The sequence below is a fragment of the Culicoides brevitarsis genome, chromosome 1 (genome assembly GCF_036172545.1).
Source record: "Culicoides brevitarsis isolate CSIRO-B50_1 chromosome 1, AGI_CSIRO_Cbre_v1, whole genome shotgun sequence".
In the NCBI taxonomy this organism is placed as follows: domain Eukaryota; kingdom Metazoa; phylum Arthropoda; class Insecta; order Diptera; family Ceratopogonidae; genus Culicoides; species Culicoides brevitarsis.
Window position 1 is genome coordinate 24155749 of NC_087085.1, and position 19856 is coordinate 24175604.

A 19856-nucleotide genomic window follows, 5' to 3' on the forward strand; every position below is an offset into this window, starting at 1 on the left:
TTGTGGTTGTTATTTATTTTTATCTAATTAATATTTTTAAAAACAATGTCTGCCTTATTTTATCTTTTAATTAATAATATACACATTTTTTTGTTGCTTAACGGGGATTCAACTTGACTTACAAAGACGAATTATTTAGCCATCTTCTTTTGGAGGTGTAAACCAACCTGAAATTTAAATTATTTTTTTAATATAAATATATACATACATAATTCTCAAAAGAATTTAATTCTGTAACTTTTCCTTACCGTTCTTTTCATGGATTTGTACAAGTGTTTTGAAGCTCTGCTGTGCTCTTGCCAAACTGTATTGTGTCTATTTAGAAAGAATTTTGAGAAATCAGTTTATGATAGTGAGAATGTAATGATATTGCTTACCTTAGTTGCACCAAATTGTATTCGCGCTTTTCCTTTGACTAGTGTAGCTGCAATTTGCATTATTACAGCTTCTACTGTATATGCAGAACTCCATCCTTGTTTTGTTAGTAATTCCATGCAAATTGCACCCCCTACTAAAACATAGCCTCCTAGAAATAAGCAATCAATTAAAATCAATTGATTCTTGATATTGTAATAATTGGACGAAACTCTACCTGTAATAATTGGATGGACGACACGAACGAAAGGTGGTTCAAAAGGGTAAGTTTCCTTAAACATGATATTCAATGAGATACTGTCTTTCCCTTCCTTCTCCTTTAACATCATCAGATCATTGTGTAATGGACTGTCCGGATCGACAGACATTAATTTGACATTCCACTCATAAATTGAATCATTAACTAATTCTATTGAATACATATTATTTTTGAAAGAATCTGAGCGATATATGTCACGTAGCTCCTTCATAAGACGATCAGTTGCTTGTACAGAGCCGTAAACAGATCCCTGTGGAAAATAACTCGAATCAAAGTCTGATAAAACACGAAAATGAACTTTAATGAATACCTTTAGATAATCTTGACGTTGTGTTTGACGTAAACGTTCAAGTGTAGCTAGATGTTCTACTTCCATATCATCCTATAGTTTTTAAAAATATGTAGGTATAATTGTGCATGAATGTGTAAAACAAATAAACGCACCTTGCTTGTGTTGTGAGCATCATCCACCTCCAACTGTAAGTCTTCTTCAGCCTCACTATCTTGATCACTCTCTACTTCAATCTCCTCAGGGTCATCCGAGTCCATGTCATCCATTTGTTCTTGACGTTGGTTACCTTGTGACGAGCCATTATGAAAGCCATTTTGCAAAGGGTATGGGAATGCATGTTTGAGTTTTTCTAATTCCGGAGGCAATTGAAGGCCATGTAACCTACATAACTCTCTTAATAATATGTCAACCTAAGAAGTTTACCATTTTGATTAGATATATTGAAAAATGTATCGCACTTAGTATTTATTTACCTGATTGATAACATGATTATCAAGACCATGCGTATTACTTAATATCTGCACAGCATTTGTTACACTGGTTTCTTCCGTTTCTGCGAACCAGACTGGTGGAGTTGAGGGGTACGTTTCCTTTCAAAATAATATAAAATTAATTTTTTTGTTGTTGTTGATATATTACAATGTTGAGATCAGTGATTGCCTGGATCTCATCGTTGACAGTAAATTTAATAAAAATTATTTGAAAAAAAATTATTTTATCATTTTGAGCAAACTCTGATTTTCATCCGAACCTTATTCAAAACGAAAATTTAAGGAGATTATGAAATATTAATGGGTAGCAAATGATACCTGTTAATCAAATTTTACAAATAAAATTTGGTAAAAACAATAATTTTTAAAAAGTCTATTTTCAACTTTTTACCCTGATAAATATGTATATACCTGATGAACAATGAAATGAAAAAAGTAGAGGCAACAAGGATCAACAAAAACAATACCTACACATTTGTAAGAAAAGAGATTTTTTTTTATTTTTATTAAATATGTTTCTTTTTAATATGTAAATACACAAAAGCAAAAGGCAAAAATATCTTTCTACATATGTATTTTTCATCATGCACATACCATGTACATATTCTGCAATTGACTCAATACCTGATACAGAACGACATGAAGAAGAATTGTAATACAAATTTTCTCTGGATAAACTTTAAACAATAATAAATAGTAGGAGTACCTAAGCTTCATATAATAATGATGAATGAAGTCCGTCTTCATGAATTTTATAAAAATATATACTCTTTATTCTAATTATTCTTTAGTATATTGCTAAAATTTACGTATGTATGTTCGGTACGTAAGGATGACTGTCTGGATTTTTAAATCAATATAATTTAAGTCAAAATCCAAACTTACTTAAATGTTTGAGTTCTGATTTTGAGTACTAATTCTTAGTTTCCAATAAATAAATAAAATATAAAAACTTGAAAACAACTTTGAAAACTCTGTAGTTAAGTACTAAATATATAAGCACATTTAGTGTAGCAGACTATATGCTCGATACAAAGGACAATATAAATGAAGGAAAATATTCGTGGATCAGAATTTTTAACAAAACTACCTACTTAGCACAAACACAGTCATAAAAAAAATAACAAAAAAGAGATCCCCGTAATTCAAATATAACACAAATCAAAATAAAAAAAAAAACTAAGAAAAAACATTTCATTTACCGTAATATTTGCATGGATATCATGTTTTTTGCCGTTTAGTCCGATAAATCTGCAAGTTATCTCATCCAAACTAGCACTGAGCACCTGAAACATAACACTACTGCCATTTGGTTTTCTCGGGAATACACTTTGAATTGTTTTTATTTCCTGCTTCAATGTATTTAGGCAGGCCATTATTCTTTTTTTTTGTTGCTTTGGTTGGTTCGATATTAAACTACCACTGGCGCGCACAGGCACAGAAATTTTACCGTAGTCCGTAAAAGAAACACATTGATCACCCGATTATCAATGAATTTGTCTCTTTAAAAATAAAATTGCTCTTTTTTTTGTTTAATAAATAACCTTCCACTATCGTGTTCAAAGATTTAGTGTTGTCTGACCGGTTTTCAGAACCTAGTTATGGACACAGGATTAGCAGTTGGCAAATTGATCACTTTCATTCGTCTCAATTAGTTTCATGTTAATTCATACAATAAATCCACGACCCCCATTGGACGTTCGTCAATATTTTCTGGCAATATTTTAAGAAAGAAAGATCTAAATAATTTATTTTTTGAGAAATGTATTGTTTATTTTTGAAACCTGATTGAGCTTAGAATCCCATTACATGTTTCTTTTTTTTAGATTTTGTCTTTGCCGGAGTCACTTGGGTCTTAATGGGACATGCATCTTGTTGAGTTGGTGTTTGGATTTCATTAGAATCTTTTGAGTCTGCAAGAGTAAGTTCCATACCAGGCTCTTGACACTTTTCGTCGAATTCGAGATAAGTGTCGGTCTTGGATTGTGATTTAGCGAGCCACGCCTGAATTTTGATATCTAGTGGTTCAGGTTCATCCTTCGGAAGATCCAACAAATCCTTATCGTCTATCGGAAGATCCCACACTTCCATTATGCTCTCAACTAGAGCGTCTTTGTAGTTTGACAGTTTTGTGATACTTTGTTGCCATCGGGGACGTTGCTTGGGTTTTGCCGCTTCAACTTCTTCTTCGAGCTTGTTTGGTCTTGTAAGTCGTGTTGACTTGAGGACTCTAACCATGTCTTTTTTGTATATTACTGCTGTTGCTCCGAATTCTTTTGTTTCTGGTAGAATTTCTGTGTCATCTACCATTTCTGCCCAGTTCTTCATTTTTTCACACACAATAGATATATCGTCGATCTTTTCTCTCATAACGTTTTGTTTAAATACGTCGCAAATGCTATTTTGACTAATAATTGAAATAGTTCTATCGCTACTATTTGTCATAAAATCCATACCAGTTTGACAAAGACGCACTCGTCGGTTAACTGATGATACAGGATTGAGACATATGAAATTGTCTTTGGCTACTTGGAGTGAATCAATAATACTTGGTATCTTTAATGGAAGATACAAATTTTTATACTCGCTGTTAAAGTCTGTGAGAAATATCCTTGCATCTCCAGTCAAATTGCTAGATGCCAAAATGATTTCCGAATTGTCTATTGCAGTTGTTTTTACCATACATGGAGGCAAATTCATCATATGTGTCCATGAAAGTGTCATATTTTGCTCATTTATTGTTCCGGAAAAGTTTCTTAAATCTATGGCGAACAGTCGATGCGATGATCCAACATAAATGAGATGCTCATATCGCTGACTAGGAGCAATGCAACTTATATGATCACAAATTTCTCCATATTCTCCTACATTTAGATAAGATCCTATTACTTTAGTTCGTATGTCTAGTGGTCTAAGGTTTCGCCGGTCGGCGTAGATATAACTATTCGACTGAAAGCGTTTGACACACGACCAGTTATCATAAAGAAGTGATGACAAATAATCCAGATCAAATTTGTTTAGAGTTTGTTGCGTACTAAGATCGTAAACTCGAAACTGTTTATCTGTATTCGTCGTTGCCAAATGCCTATCCTCAGAAGTCAGGTCACAACTTACATAAGGCACTTTCGATTCGAAATTACTTAAAGTTGTCTCGGAAGACTGTTGCAACAGGCCAATGTTACGTTTAGAGCGTACCATCACAATAAGATCTTTTCCAATAGTTTTTGTGGAAACCTCATGAATTGGGCCTCCCTTACTGAGATCTATTTTAGTTGCTTTATTAATTGACATATGTTTTCCTTTCTTATTGACTGGTATGATTTCTGAAATGAGATATTCCAAATAAAATAAGTAAATATTAATTATCTCTTAACATTTTTATGTGAATAAAAAAAATGCGGTTGTATGTTGCATAGTTTCGAGAGGAGATTTCTCACTTGAAAAATAAAAACGAATTTAACAGATTCAATCCTGAATTTTTTTTATTGCAGATTCTATACCTACATATTTATGATGGAAATACAAATTTTGGATCAAGACTGTCTTTTGTATCTATTCAAATTTATCTCCCTTTTCGATATAATGAACCTGCAAAAGTCATCATCAATATTTAATGATGCTATTGAAGTGCATTACCGCAAAGTAAAGAAAATTGAATGTACCATAAGAAATGTTTCATTGGAGAAAATTAATGATGTTTTAGAGAAAACTGGACCATATTTGATATCATTTAAATTTACCGGAGGACTCATGATGCAAAATGAGTACAAAAGATCGTTAGTCATAACCATATCTATTAAGTGCAAACTTTTAAAAAGTCTTACTCTCAATTATGTTCCTTTGGAAAAATGTGATTTTATGGTTTTAATGAGTGTGTTTCAAAATTTGGAAACATTGAATTTGGGAAATTGTCAGATTCGAGATGCTGATATAAAGTGCTTTCTTTCTAAGATACAAAATTTAAAACAATTAACATTGATGGGAAATCCCTTGTTTACTGGAGAATGTCTGGTCAGTTCAAGCAATCTACAAAAGTTAGATGTTAGTTATTGCTATGCCTTAACCACAGAAAATTTATGCAAGTATTTGAAATGTTGCAAAACGTTAAAATCACTTAATATTTCAGGATGTTATATGCTCAATTGTGAAGAAGTAGTCTCAGTGTTAATTGAAAACATTAATCAAATTGAAGAACTTTTTATGGAGAATTTGGGAGCAAGTGAAATGAATTTACCTTATGACAAATTCAACTCTTTACAAATTTTTGAAATTAAGGGAAATCGTTTGTGTACTTAATAAAAATATTGATATTAATTTATTACCTAAATGGTTTAATTCTTCTCCAAATGGTCTTACTATGTAGTTTTTATCATTATTTCTAACTACAGACAGACTGCCTCCTGTAAGATACCAATTATAACCACCAATAAATTCGGGCTCTGGATTAAGCTCTAACAGCTTGGCATATTCCAGTAATTCAACGGGATAAATGTTGAATGGGCCATCTCCATTTGTTGACAAACCTCTTTGTTTGAGTCTAACATTCCACAGACGACACAACTCTGAAACAAAAAGGCAGATTATAAATATTTAAAGGTTGTAATAAAAAAAAAACTTACTTTTGTTACACATCATTTTCTCTTTTACAAAATTAAGTTCTTTGAAGTATCCTGAAGATCGCTCGACAATATCGCTCCCGATATCCTTCCACTCTCGTGTCAACGGAATACAAGCATCACTTAATGGCTGAGGGTAGTCCAAAAAATATGGAAAAGGTCCATCTCGTGTGCTTTCTATTGAACTTTCAAAAAATTTTGAAAGATTTAATCCGGGATACAAATTGTGACGACCCGTTATCCATCTACCTAAGTGAATACGTTTGTCAATACTTTTCGTCTTTCTCTGTGCTGGCATATTGATTCACACTAAAATATAAAACTAAACTAAGTTCAATCACGTTTGTAAATATATTTTTGAAAAAAAAAATAATAAAAATAAATAAATAATTAAATTGCAATTTGTTTGTTTATTGCATGATTTTTATTTCCTCTTTTCATGAATAAAATTTATTTTATCATTGTTTATATCAATTTCTTCAATTAGATTTTTCGTCAGATTATCTGGTGTTATATCTTTTTGCAAAAAATTAGAAACGAGTTCGCGGCTGGGCACTTCTCCTCCATATGCTAAGCATTCTCGTCTATATTTTTCACCCATATCTTTCGAAAAAGGATCTGCATCAAAGTAAGCATTCCAAATGCATGAAGCGATCGCTCGGGATATTAAATAAGAGTAATATTTTGCCCCATAACCAACAAGGTGGGAAAATCTTAATTGCCAAGCTGTTCGTTCAACATACGGCAATCCAAAATATTTGGCCTGTACCTCTTTCATTAATTGCGTCGTGTTTTGTCCAGCTTTCAATGGCTGTCCGTGATATGCTTGATCGAGTGCCGAATAAAATACTTGAGACTGGGTTTCACTCGCTGAGAAAAGTTGTTTTGAATCGCATAATCTTTCAATCATTTCCTTTGGCATGGGTTCTTGTGTTTGATAATGCTTTGCAAATGAACCTAAAACTCGTGGATCACTGGCAAAGTACTCCATTAAAACAGATGGAACTTCTGCAAAGTCGGTACTACATCGTGTTCCAGTGACATGTTGATATCTTGTGCGTGCCAACATAGAGTGCATCGCATGACCCATTTCATGGAACAAATTATCTACCATTGCTGGTGACAACAAACTTGGGTCTGACCATCGGGGAAGAGTCAAATTAAGCATTACCACAACGATTGGTAGCTGATATTCGCCATTTGGGAGTTGCTTTCCCCCTCTTATGGTAAAATGACAGTCCTGATTTGGTTTTCCTGAACGTTCAAAGAAATCACAGTATATGTATCCTAAAAGACCGTCTTTCTCGTCGACCACTGCTAGTTTGTAGACGTCGGCTGTCCAACTTTCCCCGGGAAGCATGTCTCGATGTTCCAGCGAAATTCCAAATAAGCTTTTATACAGATTATTTAATCCTTCCATACAACTTCCTAAACTAAAGTATGGTGCGAATTCGGCAGCTGAGACTTTCAAATGTTGTTTTTTGAGCATAGCAGTGAAATATGGAACATCCCATCCTGCTAAAGGAGTGTCATGACCTGTATCGCGTTTTTTCATTTCATGCATAAGTGCAAATTCTTTTGCAGCACGTGGTTTTAGTTCCTTACTGAGAACATCTAAAAAGGCATTAACGTTTTCCGGAGTTTCCATGGTACTAGCTTTAAGAGCTCGATGAGCATATGTTTTAAAGCCACATGTAACTGCCAATTCATGTCGTGTTGTTATTAATTCATGAAGAAGCTTTTCTTGGTCAATGGTAGGGAAAAGGAACAATTTGTACGCTGCCTCTCTTGCTTGTGCATCATGTGAATCAGAAAATAAGCCCGAAATGTACAAATTGTCATCGTCATGAGGAAAAAATTGATGTAACCTTTGAGGTAACATACTTTTTCTAACGGCTCGTGGCTCAACTGCGCCCGCCATGAATTTCTGTCCGCATTGTAGTATACAATTGTTCAAATAGACAACTTTGCGGCGCTGAGTCTCCTCTAAGTGTATACCACATTGCTCAAAATCAAATAAAAATAACTCAGCTACATGATCATCAATAAAATCAGTCGTAAAATTGTCACCATTATCAGTAACTGTTTTTAACGACTTGTAGAGTTCTCTATGTGTGTTGAGTTTTTCTACCATTCCACTTATACTGATACAAGCGTCTTCAGCTGCCATGCGAATTTGTGCTTCTGGATGAGCTATTCTTACAAACTCTGCCAAATCTGCTACTTTACATAGAGTATCCGATATTTCATCGAATATTTCGACGGATTTTCGTTTGCGAGTCATTGAGATTGCCTCTTCCATCAACACTTCTGTACGTAATATGGCGTCTTCTTGCATAAGGAGAAACCCGTCGCGTAACGCTAATTTTGGATTTCCGAAAAGCCCCGTCTTCTCCTGAATTAAGTTCAGTCTCACCACTGGCCGACTATTAAACACCGTTGCTAATGGAGACCATGTCGATAAGAGTTTTTTTGCTCCAACAAGAAAATCAAATTTACTTGTTGTGTGCTTGAGTAATCGATTAACCCTTTGCATAGTTAAATAATAATCCTTCTAAGAAATTCTATCGACACTTTAATTGTGATTTTTTGCAAATTGTATAGCAATCTTGCAATTATTTTTCACTCTCATGGACTTATTGTATAAGACATTTTTTTATTAGTATTTATTAAATAAGTTCTACAATCATGCATATGTATTTCAAAACATAACCTCACTTTGAAATTCAATTTCGTAATTCGGAATGAATTTTTGATTCAGCTACTAAATTAATAATTTTATCATAAGTAGTATTTACCTTTAGTTTCAGCTATGTTGAAAATAAAATAGGAAACCTTTAATAAATAAGTCTTTTTTGCTTGAAAACGATTTCCCGACTTGTCATTTGATGTCAAAATTTAAAGTGTCAATATCAGCTGTTTTTTTAGTACAAGAAATAAACAAACCACGTACAAATAGTCATTACTTTTTCTCAGATAAAAATTAAAATAATTTCGCAAAAAATCATTAGATACTCTAAAACTTTTAAAATGGTGAAGAATGTGGTATTAAAATTTATTCATAAATTTATTCTTTCTATATTTTTAGAGTGCTATTTTCAATTTCCAAAGTTTGTGTTCAGTCATATTGATGCTGATTTGTACGTGTACATATCTAAGATCGTTGTTTCCGAGTTTTATTGATCGACACAAAACTGGGTAAGCTATGATTTACTGACATATCCGAGGTCTGCTAAAATATCAATAAATTTGTAGAACACTCGGAATCTTTTGGAAGTTAGCAAGAATTGGAGAACGCAAATCACCCTACGTTGCTGTTGCTTGTCTATTTATGGCCGTCTCAATATTATTTTGGACATGATTCATATGTTCATTTTTCATCAAAAATAAGTATAAAATGACTCAAAATGACGTGAGAAAATATAAGGAAACAATTTCAAATCATACTGTTGAATTTATTTATTAGTGACTTTAAAGAGTTGAAGTTGAATATTAGAATTAGGCTAATAATATGATTTTTTTTTAATTTCTTAATATTCAAGGTCAGATTCTTTATCATAATTTTGGTTTTATAGACAATCATATATTTTTAAATCTAAAATGGTTTAAGCATATTACCTATATTTGATTCTATGAAAACGAAAATACGTAGGTAGGTACAACATAAAAAAATAAAATAGCAAAATGCAGAACATATGTATAGTTTATGAATTATTGACTTCGATTGGTTAATTAGTATTTTATCTCCTAATTAAATACTAAGTGGTTATTTGCTTATGACTGAATTTATATTGAAATCGTTGATCTAATGAAAGTATGATAGTTATATATTCTAATCAGTATAAGTATACGCTGAGTAAATTAATTTATGCGATTATCATAATCATAATTGTGATTAACAACGTTAGCTAGTTTTAGTTCTGTCAAGTGTCTGATTAACTTATCATTTCGCGATATTTTAATTTGTGTTTTGAAAGCATTTCGGTGACTGTCACTAATTTTTTGATTGATGAGTTCGCTTTAGACATTTGTTGCAAGTCCGGCAAATATGAAACACAGATATGATGTAATGTCGCCAATTCACGGCCTGTAAAAATAAATGATATAATTTTATTTTAAAAAAATATATGTATAAATTTTTTAGGTGTTTAGTCTTACCCGTGTCTGAATATTGTTGAATTTCTTTTGGAGTTTCTAAAATTATGCCACCCGGAATAGGATTTGGATCCGTCACGTTAGATAGTTGATCGAGAAATACAATCATTCGCTCTTTATTCTTTAGTATAAATGGATTGACAACTTCCATGTAGGGTTCCTGAAAAATGTTCATACATAGGTAAATAAAGAAATATTCAACTCAGTAGATAATTGTAGGTAATTGTAATAATGATTTACCTTTCCGCCAAACTCGATCAAATTCGCCAAATTTTGGAGACATTTAGCAACCATAATGAGCGATCGTGTTGCCATTTGATGAGGTGTCTCGCTAACCAAATTAAATTGTCGTGGATTTAACAGTGCGGGGCAAAGCAATCGGAGAAAAATAAACCCTGAAACGACCCTTGTTCTGACTAGACGTTCGTTTGGCTATAAATTTTTCATACTTTTAAATTCTTCGTAACAGACTTTACTTTCATTTAACTTACCCATTTAGCTATAACAGCTTTTTGTAAACAGTGACATATGAATCTGACTGATCGTGGACATGACTCTGGTGACGTAAAAATTGATTGGGTGATTTGATCAAGTACAATTAGCAGGAATTCGGCATTCGAACACGCATCATCGCTTACATCCATTTTTGTTGGATTTAGCTCTGCAGACTGTTTGCTCTCCAACAATCTTTGAATGGTATCTGAGAGAGCAGAATGTAGAAATGCATAACATTCGGTTCTCATGTATAAATCCATAAGTGTGGTTGCTAAGCTAGCGCCACGAAAAAGGGTCGATGTTTCACTTTCCTTTGCAACTTCCTGTAAACAAAGTATTCGTATTAACTCTGTCTCACGTTTTTCGTGTTTGAATATACGAAGAAGAGACGTAGCGAGTGGTGCACGATCATTGTGACACAATTCAGAGAGAGCTTTAACAGATGTGAGTTCTGGTTCAAGAAGAAGTTGTTGTAAAGGACTATACTCATCACAGGGCATCACCAAATCGTCCACGAAACGTATACGAAGACGAAGAGAGCCCCATTCTCCCATTGGAGTCAAACCCGTAAGAGAATACCATTCTTCAATTTCTTGTCCATTTTTGAGGCTTGATAACTCTATTGTTAGTTCTGCAACTTCGGAGTCTTTTCCTCGTTTGCCGCGACTTAAAACTGTGATGTTTATCGTGGCCGCATCTGGAGGTACATCACTAATAAAAGCAGTAACATTATTATAAGTAAAGCAATAGAAATATGTATGTACTTACTCTAACACAAAATCTTCCTCCCACACGGGATCTGGCGTTGATTTGACACGAGTTTTCCCGACGCGTACCTGATTTAAAGATATGACACAATAAGGATGTGGCACTAGCTTAAATGGTAACCGATGTGCCTCTAGCACCTGCAAATTCAAACAACGCAATTCACGTAATTTTGGCACCTTTGACTGTGCTTTACTTAACTGCGAGACACAGTGTGGCTTCAGAGCGTTTATCCAAGCAACATAATTTTCCTGGTTTTCAGCACACAAATAAGTAATTGTGGCGAGACATGGAAGTGCACGTTCAACAATTTGGAAGCAGAATGGTCTTTCAAAGAGTGACTCATGTACCTGATATAGATAGGCACAGGACAAGTCAATTAGTCCTTTTGGCTTAGTTTTCTTAGGATTGTCATAAAAACATAAATGCATTTCACACCCCTCTTCAATTAAGGCGAACCATAGATTCTTCCATTTTGCAGTCTTATCAGATTTTTTCTGCAGATGTCCATTATGTTTTATGCCCTTGTTTTTGTTTAACAAGTTCATGTCACGACATTCTCGGAGTGTGGCATAAATCTTTTCGGCTGCAATCGATTGAGGCGTAGGTGCATGGAAATCCGGTGCCGCTCCAGCTTGCACTGGATGCTGCAAAGTGTAACCTTCGACAATTTGCTCTTTTCGATATCTATGGATAACAGCGTCCAAACACTCAAAGGTTCGACCACCCATTAAGTACCGAACACCTTTCTTTTCGATTCGGAATCGTTGTATTTGATTGTTAATATGAAAGAAAAGGGAGTAGTCTCCCGGACTGTTGTCACTAGGGCGCACCAAGAAGCTGCCCGGACCAGCTTTCACAAGCATATCAACGGCTTCGTTTTTGGTACAATTCGGGTGGAACCATGAAAATACCGTGTTAGGGTCAATGCTGATATCTAAATCTTCCACAAGCTCACGAAAAATCATTCCTTGTTCGCCAGTTCGGTGAGCCGTTACCCATAACCATCCGTCGCCCATGTCATTGTGAACGAAGAAAATATCTCCCTTTTGGAATGTCAGCTCATCTGTATCAGGCATTTTTGTGTATGGCAAAATTGCTACCACTCTTTTCTTATCGTTGACAGGCTCTGGTGGTCCTACAGGATAAATCAGTCGTTCGCGCTTAAGCAAGTCACTACAAGATGTGTAATAACCAATTAGATCACTCAGAGAAAAAAATTGACGTCCACCAATGTAAAAATCACCACAAACAGCAGTTATTCTGAAAAAATATGTTGCATTATAAAAAAAAAAACAAATAAAGAAAATCAGTTGTATAAAGAACTCACCGAAAATGATTGATTCCTGTACGACCCAAATAACTTAGTACATAAGATCCAGGTTTGCGGTCGCTCTCGCGAACTAATAAATGTATAAAAAATATTAGGTATGTAGGCACATACATTGTGGTAAACTTTATGACAAATAAAACATACCTAAATAACTGCCTAAAACATTATTAGTTCTCAATCTTTGCTCCGCACTATACCTATCTAATCGACCATGGTACCATTCTGTCTCTGGAGGAGCTATTAATTGACGATCTAATACAATGGATTAATATTTTTAAAACTGTAAGTACATAAATTTCTATACTCTGAAAGGCATATTACCTCCATTCAATGTGGTAGGGGCATCAAACTCATCGTGATCTAACTCTTGTCCCAAATCTGCCAAATCAATGGCTTTTTCCTCATCACTATTACTTGAAAACGTAGCCATTCTTGTAGGAGTTGCCCGTAATTTTATTTCTTCACTTTTTTGACAACACAACTTGCCGAGAGTAAAACAAACAGTTAATTTAAAACACTGTTGATCGTGTACGTAATTGAAATTTATATTTTTATTTATTTAAACGATTTATGTGAATATTTTCATCTTTTGTTATTGCCTGCTAAATCGATGACAAATGTAAATTGTACGCAACCAATATGAGCTTGTTCATACATGAAGTGTAATATTAAACATCATTCATTTTTTTTTGTTAAATAAAATTTAGCTTTGAATTTAAAAAAAAACATTTTGTATTTATTTACATATGATTTATTATTAAGCTATTTGTTTATAAATAAATATTTAAAGATTTTAATATGTTTTCAAACATTCGTTAATCCAACTACATATCTTTGAATTTACATCAAGGTTTCATTTAGTCAGCTATATATTAAACGATTCACCACAACCACAAGTTCCCTTAATATTCGGATTATTAAAGACAAATTCTGAGGACAACTTTGACTCTACATAATCCATTTCGGTTCCAAGAAGTGACAGCTGGGCTTTTTTGTCAATTAATATAGTGACTCCGTCTTGTTTCACTTCCTCATCTAGTTTATCTAAAGAGAAAATTATAGGATTTCTCTTGTAATACTGTAACAATGTTCTAACCTTTGGTTTCTGCGTAGTTTAAAGTGTATGATAGACCGTTACATCCTCGTTGCCTTACCCCGACCTTCAATCCAATCTGACGTAAAAAAGATCAGGATATCACGTAATTAACAAATATGCAGGCATTTGATAAATACTTACATATTGATTTTTTCCCTCTAGCAGTTGTTTCACACGGTTTACTGCGTTTGGAGTCTTTGGAAAGAGAAAAAGATGTAGAAAATTGACTGAAAATGTTTAAGAATAAAAAAGTCTTACGAGAGTCAAGGCCGCTTTCGTCGGCATCAATTTCCGACCTTTAAGCGCTCTGACAGTAGCAGTGGCCACAACCTTCGTAGCCATGGAATAATAACGGACAAGAATTTTTACCAATGTAAATAAATTTAAGAAAAATATGTATTGGCTTGTAAATTGTAAATATTTATGTATTTTTCAGCCCAGAATACACAATTGAAAATTATTGACAGACCCGAGACCCAGCCGGCACAAATTGAGACAATCAAAAGTGATAAATCTGAATTAGCATTAAGTTTGCCGCCGATTGCAACACCTCAAGCCGGAAGTCATGACTGACACATGGTCGTTTTATTTTTTTTATTTAAATAAATAATAAAAGAAGTTTAGACAAATGAATTCGTTTAAAAGAACGAATGTTCAGACTTTCAATAAAACTGCAGTTCCAGTCACTCCTGATTCAATTTATTGGAAAAAATTGGGGAAACCGTATCACATAAAAGAGTTTGGAGGTAAATATGAAAATGTTTATCGTAAATATTTTTCATTTTTTTATTTCTCTGTTTGCAATTGCAGGCATCGATTATATTGATTTTTGTCACTCGGAGCAAAACTATTTTGCAGTTTCATGTTCTGTCCGTGTCCAAGTTTACAACCCAACCACAAAACTTGTTATTAAAAACTTCTCCAAGTTTCAACAACAAGCATATGGTGGAAATTTTCGATATGACGATCGCCTCTTAGTTGCTGGAGATGAAGAATCAACAGTGCGTCTCTTTGACGTGAGCTCTAAGAATATTCTGCGTTTGTTCAAAGGACACAAAGCACCTGTTCACCGCACATTCTTTGCAAGTGATACCACTATTGCAAGTTATTCCGATGATAAAACAGTCAAAGTTTGGGATATTCCATCAGAAAAAGCTCTTAATACTTTTGCTGAACATAGCGATTATATTAGAGCAGGATGTGTGAGTCCTGTTTCACTAAACCTCATATTGAGCGGTGGCTATGATAAAATTGTAAAAATGTATGATACTCGAACTGCGAATAGTGTGATGGAGGTAATGCATGGAAGTCCCGTGGAATCTATGTTAATGCTTCCGACGGGAGGTATTTTCATTACAGCCGGTGGCACTGAAATTAAAGTTTGGGATGCGCTTGGTGGTGGAAAATTACTCGCTAGCATTAACCAACATCACAAGACGGTAACCTGTTTGCGCATGGCAAGCAAAGGGAAACGTCTTGTGTCAGCCAGTCTGGACAAACATTGTAAAATATACGACATTGCTACATACCAAGTGGTCCACAGCATTGATTTTCCCAATTCGATTCTCAGCTTGGGTTTGGCAAAAAATGATAAGGTTCTTGCAGGTGGAATGGTTGATGGGACAGTGTCTGTTTTTCGCATGGATGATACGGAAAATGATGAAAGCAATATTAAATTTACGCAACAACAAAGACGCTTTGACGTATTGGATAAAGTAGATGAGGTCATAAAAGACCACGTTAAAAATGCTGAACCGCAATACGACAAATATCTCAGGAAGTATAATTACTCTGCTGCTTTGGAATTTGCATTAAGACCTCATTTGACAAATAAAACGCCTCATGTAAGTGTTGCCATTATACGAGAGCTCATTCATCGGAAGGGCTTGCAGAGAGCACTGATGGGACGAACACAAAATGTACTTGCGAGGTATTTAAATTTCATTAAAAAATACTTCAATGACTATCGATTCAATAGAACACTCCTCGATGCAGCAACAACTTTTATGCAAGTCTATGAACATAGCATATATAGCATGTCTTCAGATGTACAACAACATTTCATAGCACTAAAAGATCGAATTCAGGAAGAAGAAAAACTTTCGTTAGAGTTTATGGAATTGCGGGGAGTAATGGAATTGTTATTTAGTGCTTCAAATGTTGAATCTATTGATTCAGTCAAGGCGCAAAATTACAGTAATTTACAAACTGCATCGGAGGATGCAAAAAGAAAGTCTATCATTTCTGTTGAATAAAATACGTAAAATTTATTTCAATAAATCCAAATCGTTTTGTAACGATTCTAACGTTGTGAAAAGATTTTTCAACTCTTCATTTGCCATATTCAAATGCAAATTATTATTTTCATTAACTGTTTTTAGTCTCAAGACGCTAGCTGGAAATTTGGACTTTTGATGCGTAGATGAACTTGTTGTTACTTTTAAATCCCACTGGACATCAAGAAGTTCTTTATCAGCAACAACGCTTTCTAATAAAGACTTTGTTTTTGTCATCCAATAATTTGTCAGCACTTTTGCCTTTTCGTCTGACATTTTCAACTGAACTATCAAATCCTCACGAATTACATCAGGAGTGCCTATTACAACCATTAATCTACTTAAAATATAGCTCAACGTTTTAATTGAAACAATCATTTCTTTTTTATCCATCTCTGTTGTTTGAAATTCAGCCAGCTTTTGTTCCTTTTCTCTTTCATTTCCGAATACTTTTGAATATGCCAAATCTATTAGACTGTAAAAGAGAGTGTTGTCGTCCAATGTGTTAATAATCGATACACCATTCAAAATTTTTTCTGTCGGACTGATCCAAGACATGTTTTTTCAAGGGAGTAAATATAATTTAATAGGTATTTACTTTTTCTAAGGCTATTTTGCTGTCATCGAAATCTGTACAGCTAGTGAGACATTTAACGTATAGGTATTGTCGTAAAACTTGAATTATTAGGTGGCAAATCCACTAGAAATACTTTATTTATTTTAGAGCATAAATAAATAAATATTTAAGTAGAATAAAAAAAAACAAATGAAAGTTTGAAAATATATATGTAGACATGGATCATGACAAGTTTTCACTTTGCGAGCGAATCATTGGCGAAATCAATCAAGTTATTCAAAAGGATCGTGATTTGTAAGTTTTTTCTTCTCTTTTTGCTCAGGGTCACATTAATTATTTTAAATTTCCTAGGCTTTCATTTGAGCTGATTCCAGTAGAAACAAATCAGAATAACAAATCACCTGTTCTTCATGTGGATCACAACCTTGGTTTGGAATCGTGGTGCATTAAATACATATATGAGTATGCCCACAAAGAAGTTTTGAAATACAAAAGCAACATTTTTCATTCAAAGCAATATTGGGATGTCAAGGAATTCATCAAGTATCTGAATACTGCTGTTTTGATCAATCCTGATGTTGGGACGTATTGGAATTTGCGAAGGTGGTTAGTGGAAAAAAATCAGCTAAATCAGACGCGAGAGTTCAATTTCTCTGCGTTAGTTTTGTCTAAAAAGCCAAAATCAAGTGAAGCATTTTCATATAGACGATGGCTGTATTTATTTCAAAGTGAGTAAGCTCTTTTTCTGCATGCTATCGTTTTTTCTCTTTTGTATAATGCGAACAACAACTGTTATTCGATAGTTTCTATTTCAGGCTCTGAATCGATCGATTGGAGCATCGAGCTTGGGTTATGCGAGGAATGTGCCGACAAAAATATTAGCAACTACCATGCGTGGTCACATAGACAATGGGTACTTGAAAGAGCGACCGACTTGCTTAAATTTGAAATGTATAAAACGGAAAAGTTTATTCGAAAACATGTCCATGACTATAGCTGTTATCACCATAGACAAATTGTATTGCAAAATCTATATTATTTAAACTACTACGAAGTTGAGGAGAGCAATTTTAAAGAAATAACGGACTTGTTGAACGTGTTAATGAAAAAGAATGTTACTAGTCAAGATGAATTAATTTCAATTCTACTTCCAAATATTAAGAAAGTTGACATGGTTGATGCAAAGCTTAAATCGTTTCTTTATTGCATTAACTTTGCTGCTTCGGACATCAAATTTACTGAAGAATTAAACTACATGTATGGAAAATCGCTTGCCTTTGAGTCACACAGACGAGCGATGCTGAAGTTCATTATTGAAACCATACGTTTAGCAAATAGTACAAATACAATAACTACTGATTGTTGGCAGCCGTCGAGTAAAATAATCAAAAAAGAGTACACAACAAATCAGTTTTTAGAGGCTATAAAAAATCTTGAAGCAACGCGAGGAAAACAACACCAAAGATGGTGCAAAATATTTTTGGGATTTAATTTTGAAACATAAAGCTTGTAAATTATATTATTAATAAAAGCAAAATACCAAACATGTTTTGTTCAACGGAAGAATATACACAGAATTAAATAAAAGACCATTAGTTAAAAGACCATTTAGTTAATTTAAATTTGAATAATTGTTAGGTAATGAAATAGAATGATTTTTCTAAAAAATTTTGAAAATCAAGAAATTTTTTAAGTCGGCCATTCGTAGACTTCAAACTTTTTTTTTTCATTAAAAATTGGTAAAAAAAAGATATTTACTGAAAATCAAAATAATCAATAGTAATATAAAAACGCAAAAAATAAAAATATTGCCCTCTCAATTAGAATAAAATATTCGATTGGCGATATTTTTTAAATAATTTGTTGTACTGTGATTTCCAATATTTCCAAGCACATATTTTTATAAAAATCAAATCATGCGCTGTTATTCATACGAGGCTCAAGTATTGCCCATAAACTTATATTTTAAAATATTACTAACGCTAAAAATCAATTTAAAAAATAAAATAAAAACAAAATATTAGTGTAATTAAAAGAACTGAAGTTTTAAAATACTTTCGTTATCATGAGTTGATTTGGAACCATTGCAGACAGGCAAAGAGAAACAGTTACATACAATAAAAAGAACAATAAGTCACTCAGGTAGGCCAAATAGTATATTGTAAATTTTATTTAGTGACAAATACTTTCGAATTAACAAAACTGTGTTGGATTTAAGTGTTCATAAAGGTCGATATAGAGAATTAAAAAAATAAAAAGAATTTCTCGTTTATACATACAATACTTGGCAAAAAGTCAATTTTTACGTAAAAAGAAATATTGTATTTTGATTGGTGACATAAATTCGCACTAAAATATTTGAAAATAAACCGACTTGATTGCAGAAAAGTAATATTTTAAATATAATAATAGAAAATCTTTGTGAATTTATAGTTAAATAGTTAATTCCTTTTATGTTTTTTGTATTTGCTGAATATGAATATGATATGACTATTTTGTCTGGATTTAAAAAAAAACATTGGTGTTCCTCTGCGCCGTGCTCTTTATATTTCCATTGCACATTTCCTTTCGTAGGCTACACTAAAATGAATTGTCCACGGTCGTTTTTAACAGCTGTATTTTTTGCTCAATATTTTACCAAGTTTGTCAAAAGCAAGCAATGAATACAAAATATCTCTACTAATATATCCTCTACTGAGAACTCCCACATAGTTTAATCATGAGATATCAGAATACTATAATACCTTACGAGTTTTTTTTATTTTAATAAATAACACGATGTTAATAAAAAAACAAAAGGGTGACAAATTCTTCGAAATGCGGTAAAAATAAACAATAAAAGTTCATCAAAAAAGAAGAAACTATTCCTTCTTGTTTTTCAAAATTTTTTATAATTTTTAAATAATTTTATTTTGAAATATGGGCAATATTCACATAGCGAAAAAGGTCGAAATTTTAAGAGTTTTATTTCAAAATTTTTGTTCACGTCGTTTTGTTCAATTTTTATCATGAAACATATGGTTCGAAACGAACCGTTTGGTTAGAAAGTCTAAAAATTTGATATTTTTGTGCTTTTTAAAAGTTAAAAATCTTTCATAAAATTTATGAGGTGAAAAAAATGTAGTC

General features: G+C 33.2%; 7 protein-coding genes and 1 long non-coding RNA gene across 11 annotated transcripts; 3 read left to right on the top strand and 5 right to left on the bottom strand.

Moving 5' to 3' along the window:
* Nucleotides 1–6: 6 nt before the first annotated feature.
* Nucleotides 7–2979, bottom strand: LOC134837091 (ubiquitin-conjugating enzyme E2 Q2). Its single transcript, XM_063852406.1, has 8 exons — nucleotides 2620–2979; nucleotides 1400–1516; nucleotides 1079–1336; nucleotides 945–1016; nucleotides 593–884; nucleotides 378–526; nucleotides 249–315; nucleotides 7–167 (listed from the first exon to the last, which is right to left on the bottom strand). The coding sequence occupies exons 1-8, from the start codon at nucleotides 2791–2793 to the stop codon at nucleotides 136–138; spliced, it is 1161 nt and encodes a 386-aa protein (XP_063708476.1). The 5' UTR covers nucleotides 2794–2979; the 3' UTR covers nucleotides 7–135.
* Nucleotides 2980–3075: 96 nt separating this feature from the next.
* On the top strand, nucleotides 3076–5725 carry LOC134837093 (uncharacterized). Of its 2 annotated transcripts, XR_010162335.1 has the most exons (4): nucleotides 3076–3181; nucleotides 3244–3338; nucleotides 4909–5458; nucleotides 5544–5725. It is a non-coding gene; the product is annotated as an uncharacterized LOC134837093 (long non-coding RNA). The 2 variants fall into 2 exon arrangements; XR_010162334.1 differs by lacking the exon at nucleotides 5544–5725 and having other exon boundaries at nucleotides 3080–3181; nucleotides 4909–5537.
* LOC134837090 (uncharacterized) lies at nucleotides 3181–8924 on the bottom strand. 2 transcript variants are annotated; one of them, XM_063852404.1, is made up of 4 exons: nucleotides 8832–8924; nucleotides 6037–6342; nucleotides 5740–5979; nucleotides 3181–4740 (listed from the first exon to the last, which is right to left on the bottom strand). In XM_063852404.1, exons 2-4 carry the CDS (start codon nucleotides 6329–6331, stop codon nucleotides 3212–3214), a joined length of 2064 nt encoding a protein of 687 aa, XP_063708474.1. In that variant the 5' UTR covers nucleotides 6332–6342; nucleotides 8832–8924; the 3' UTR covers nucleotides 3181–3211. The 2 variants fall into 2 exon arrangements, with proteins under 2 accessions (XP_063708474.1, XP_063708475.1); XM_063852405.1 differs by having other exon boundaries at nucleotides 6037–6355.
* LOC134837089 (mitochondrial intermediate peptidase) lies at nucleotides 6444–8702 on the bottom strand. The gene has a single exon (XM_063852403.1). It carries the CDS (start codon nucleotides 8567–8569, stop codon nucleotides 6458–6460), a length of 2112 nt encoding a protein of 703 aa, XP_063708473.1. The 5' UTR covers nucleotides 8570–8702; the 3' UTR covers nucleotides 6444–6457.
* A 579-nt stretch (nucleotides 8925–9503) lies between the features above and the next one.
* On the bottom strand, nucleotides 9504–13375 carry LOC134837088 (ras GTPase-activating protein 1). The gene is made up of 8 exons (XM_063852402.1): nucleotides 13103–13375; nucleotides 12926–13033; nucleotides 12779–12851; nucleotides 11452–12711; nucleotides 10680–11394; nucleotides 10429–10620; nucleotides 10192–10348; nucleotides 9504–10120 (listed from the first exon to the last, which is right to left on the bottom strand). The coding sequence occupies exons 1-8, from the start codon at nucleotides 13209–13211 to the stop codon at nucleotides 9969–9971; spliced, it is 2766 nt and encodes a 921-aa protein (XP_063708472.1). The 5' UTR covers nucleotides 13212–13375; the 3' UTR covers nucleotides 9504–9968.
* A 132-nt stretch (nucleotides 13376–13507) lies between these two features.
* Nucleotides 13508–14347, bottom strand: LOC134827621 (iron-sulfur cluster assembly 1 homolog, mitochondrial). The gene is made up of 4 exons (XM_063840353.1): nucleotides 14136–14347; nucleotides 14019–14072; nucleotides 13878–13953; nucleotides 13508–13825 (listed from the first exon to the last, which is right to left on the bottom strand). Exons 1-4 carry the CDS (start codon nucleotides 14217–14219, stop codon nucleotides 13647–13649), a joined length of 393 nt encoding a protein of 130 aa, XP_063696423.1. The 5' UTR covers nucleotides 14220–14347; the 3' UTR covers nucleotides 13508–13646.
* Nucleotides 14348–14405: 58 nt separating this feature from the next.
* LOC134827618 (U3 small nucleolar RNA-associated protein 15 homolog) lies at nucleotides 14406–16744 on the top strand. The gene is made up of 2 exons (XM_063840350.1): nucleotides 14406–14623; nucleotides 14688–16744. Exons 1-2 carry the CDS (start codon nucleotides 14506–14508, stop codon nucleotides 16130–16132), a joined length of 1563 nt encoding a protein of 520 aa, XP_063696420.1. The 5' UTR covers nucleotides 14406–14505; the 3' UTR covers nucleotides 16133–16744.
* A 109-nt stretch (nucleotides 16745–16853) lies between these two features.
* Nucleotides 16854–18440, top strand: LOC134827619 (protein prenyltransferase alpha subunit repeat-containing protein 1). Of its 2 annotated transcripts, none has more exons than XM_063840351.1 (3): nucleotides 16854–17024; nucleotides 17082–17458; nucleotides 17534–18440. In XM_063840351.1, the coding sequence occupies exons 1-3, from the start codon at nucleotides 16948–16950 to the stop codon at nucleotides 18232–18234; spliced, it is 1155 nt and encodes a 384-aa protein (XP_063696421.1). In that variant the 5' UTR covers nucleotides 16854–16947; the 3' UTR covers nucleotides 18235–18440. The 2 variants fall into 2 exon arrangements, with proteins under 2 accessions (XP_063696421.1, XP_063696422.1); XM_063840352.1 differs by having other exon boundaries at nucleotides 17546–18440.
* The last annotated feature ends 1416 nt before the right edge of the window (nucleotides 18441–19856 follow it).

What these genes read in the sequence shown, in the direction of transcription:
- LOC134837091 (XM_063852406.1), bottom strand. Translation starts at nt 2,793, where the DNA reads ATGGCCTGCCTAAATACATTGAAGCAGGAAATAAAAACAATTCAAAGT. An exon ending in ATATCCATGCAAATATTACG is followed by an intron (nt 1,517 to 2,619) that starts GTAAATGAAATG and finishes TTATTTTGAAAG; the next exon opens with GAAACGTACCCCTCAACTCC. An exon ending in AACGTCAAGATTATCTAAAG is followed by an intron (nt 885 to 944) that starts GTATTCATTAAA and finishes TATTTTCCACAG; the next exon opens with GGATCTGTTTACGGCTCTGT.
- LOC134837090 (XM_063852404.1), bottom strand. Translation starts at nt 6,331, where the DNA reads ATGCCAGCACAGAGAAAGACGAAAAGTATTGACAAACGTATTCACTTA. An exon ending in GAAAATGATGTGTAACAAAA is followed by an intron (nt 5,980 to 6,036) that starts GTAAGTTTTTTT and finishes TTTTTGTTTCAG; the next exon opens with AGTTGTGTCGTCTGTGGAAT. An exon ending in AGAAGAATTAAACCATTTAG is followed by an intron (nt 4,741 to 5,739) that starts GTAATAAATTAA and finishes ATCTCATTTCAG; the next exon opens with AAATCATACCAGTCAATAAG.
- LOC134837089 (XM_063852403.1), bottom strand. Translation starts at nt 8,569, where the DNA reads ATGCAAAGGGTTAATCGATTACTCAAGCACACAACAAGTAAATTTGAT.
- LOC134837088 (XM_063852402.1), bottom strand. Translation starts at nt 13,211, where the DNA reads ATGGCTACGTTTTCAAGTAATAGTGATGAGGAAAAAGCCATTGATTTG. An exon ending in AAGCTGTTATAGCTAAATGG is followed by an intron (nt 10,621 to 10,679) that starts GTAAGTTAAATG and finishes AAAAATTTATAG; the next exon opens with CCAAACGAACGTCTAGTCAG. An exon ending in TGATCGAGTTTGGCGGAAAG is followed by an intron (nt 10,349 to 10,428) that starts GTAAATCATTAT and finishes AACATTTTTCAG; the next exon opens with GAACCCTACATGGAAGTTGT.
- LOC134827621 (XM_063840353.1), bottom strand. Translation starts at nt 14,219, where the DNA reads ATGGCTACGAAGGTTGTGGCCACTGCTACTGTCAGAGCGCTTAAAGGT. An exon ending in TAGAGGGAAAAAATCAATAT is followed by an intron (nt 13,954 to 14,018) that starts GTAAGTATTTAT and finishes TTTTTACGTCAG; the next exon opens with ATTGGATTGAAGGTCGGGGT. An exon ending in AAACTACGCAGAAACCAAAG is followed by an intron (nt 13,826 to 13,877) that starts GTTAGAACATTG and finishes TTTTCTCTTTAG; the next exon opens with ATAAACTAGATGAGGAAGTG.
- LOC134827618 (XM_063840350.1), top strand. Translation starts at nt 14,506, where the DNA reads ATGAATTCGTTTAAAAGAACGAATGTTCAGACTTTCAATAAAACTGCA. An exon ending in TCACATAAAAGAGTTTGGAG is followed by an intron (nt 14,624 to 14,687) that starts GTAAATATGAAA and finishes TTGCAATTGCAG; the next exon opens with GCATCGATTATATTGATTTT.
- LOC134827619 (XM_063840351.1), top strand. Translation starts at nt 16,948, where the DNA reads ATGGATCATGACAAGTTTTCACTTTGCGAGCGAATCATTGGCGAAATC. An exon ending in ATTCAAAAGGATCGTGATTT is followed by an intron (nt 17,025 to 17,081) that starts GTAAGTTTTTTC and finishes TAAATTTCCTAG; the next exon opens with GCTTTCATTTGAGCTGATTC. An exon ending in ATGGCTGTATTTATTTCAAA is followed by an intron (nt 17,459 to 17,533) that starts GTGAGTAAGCTC and finishes GTTATTCGATAG; the next exon opens with TTTCTATTTCAGGCTCTGAA.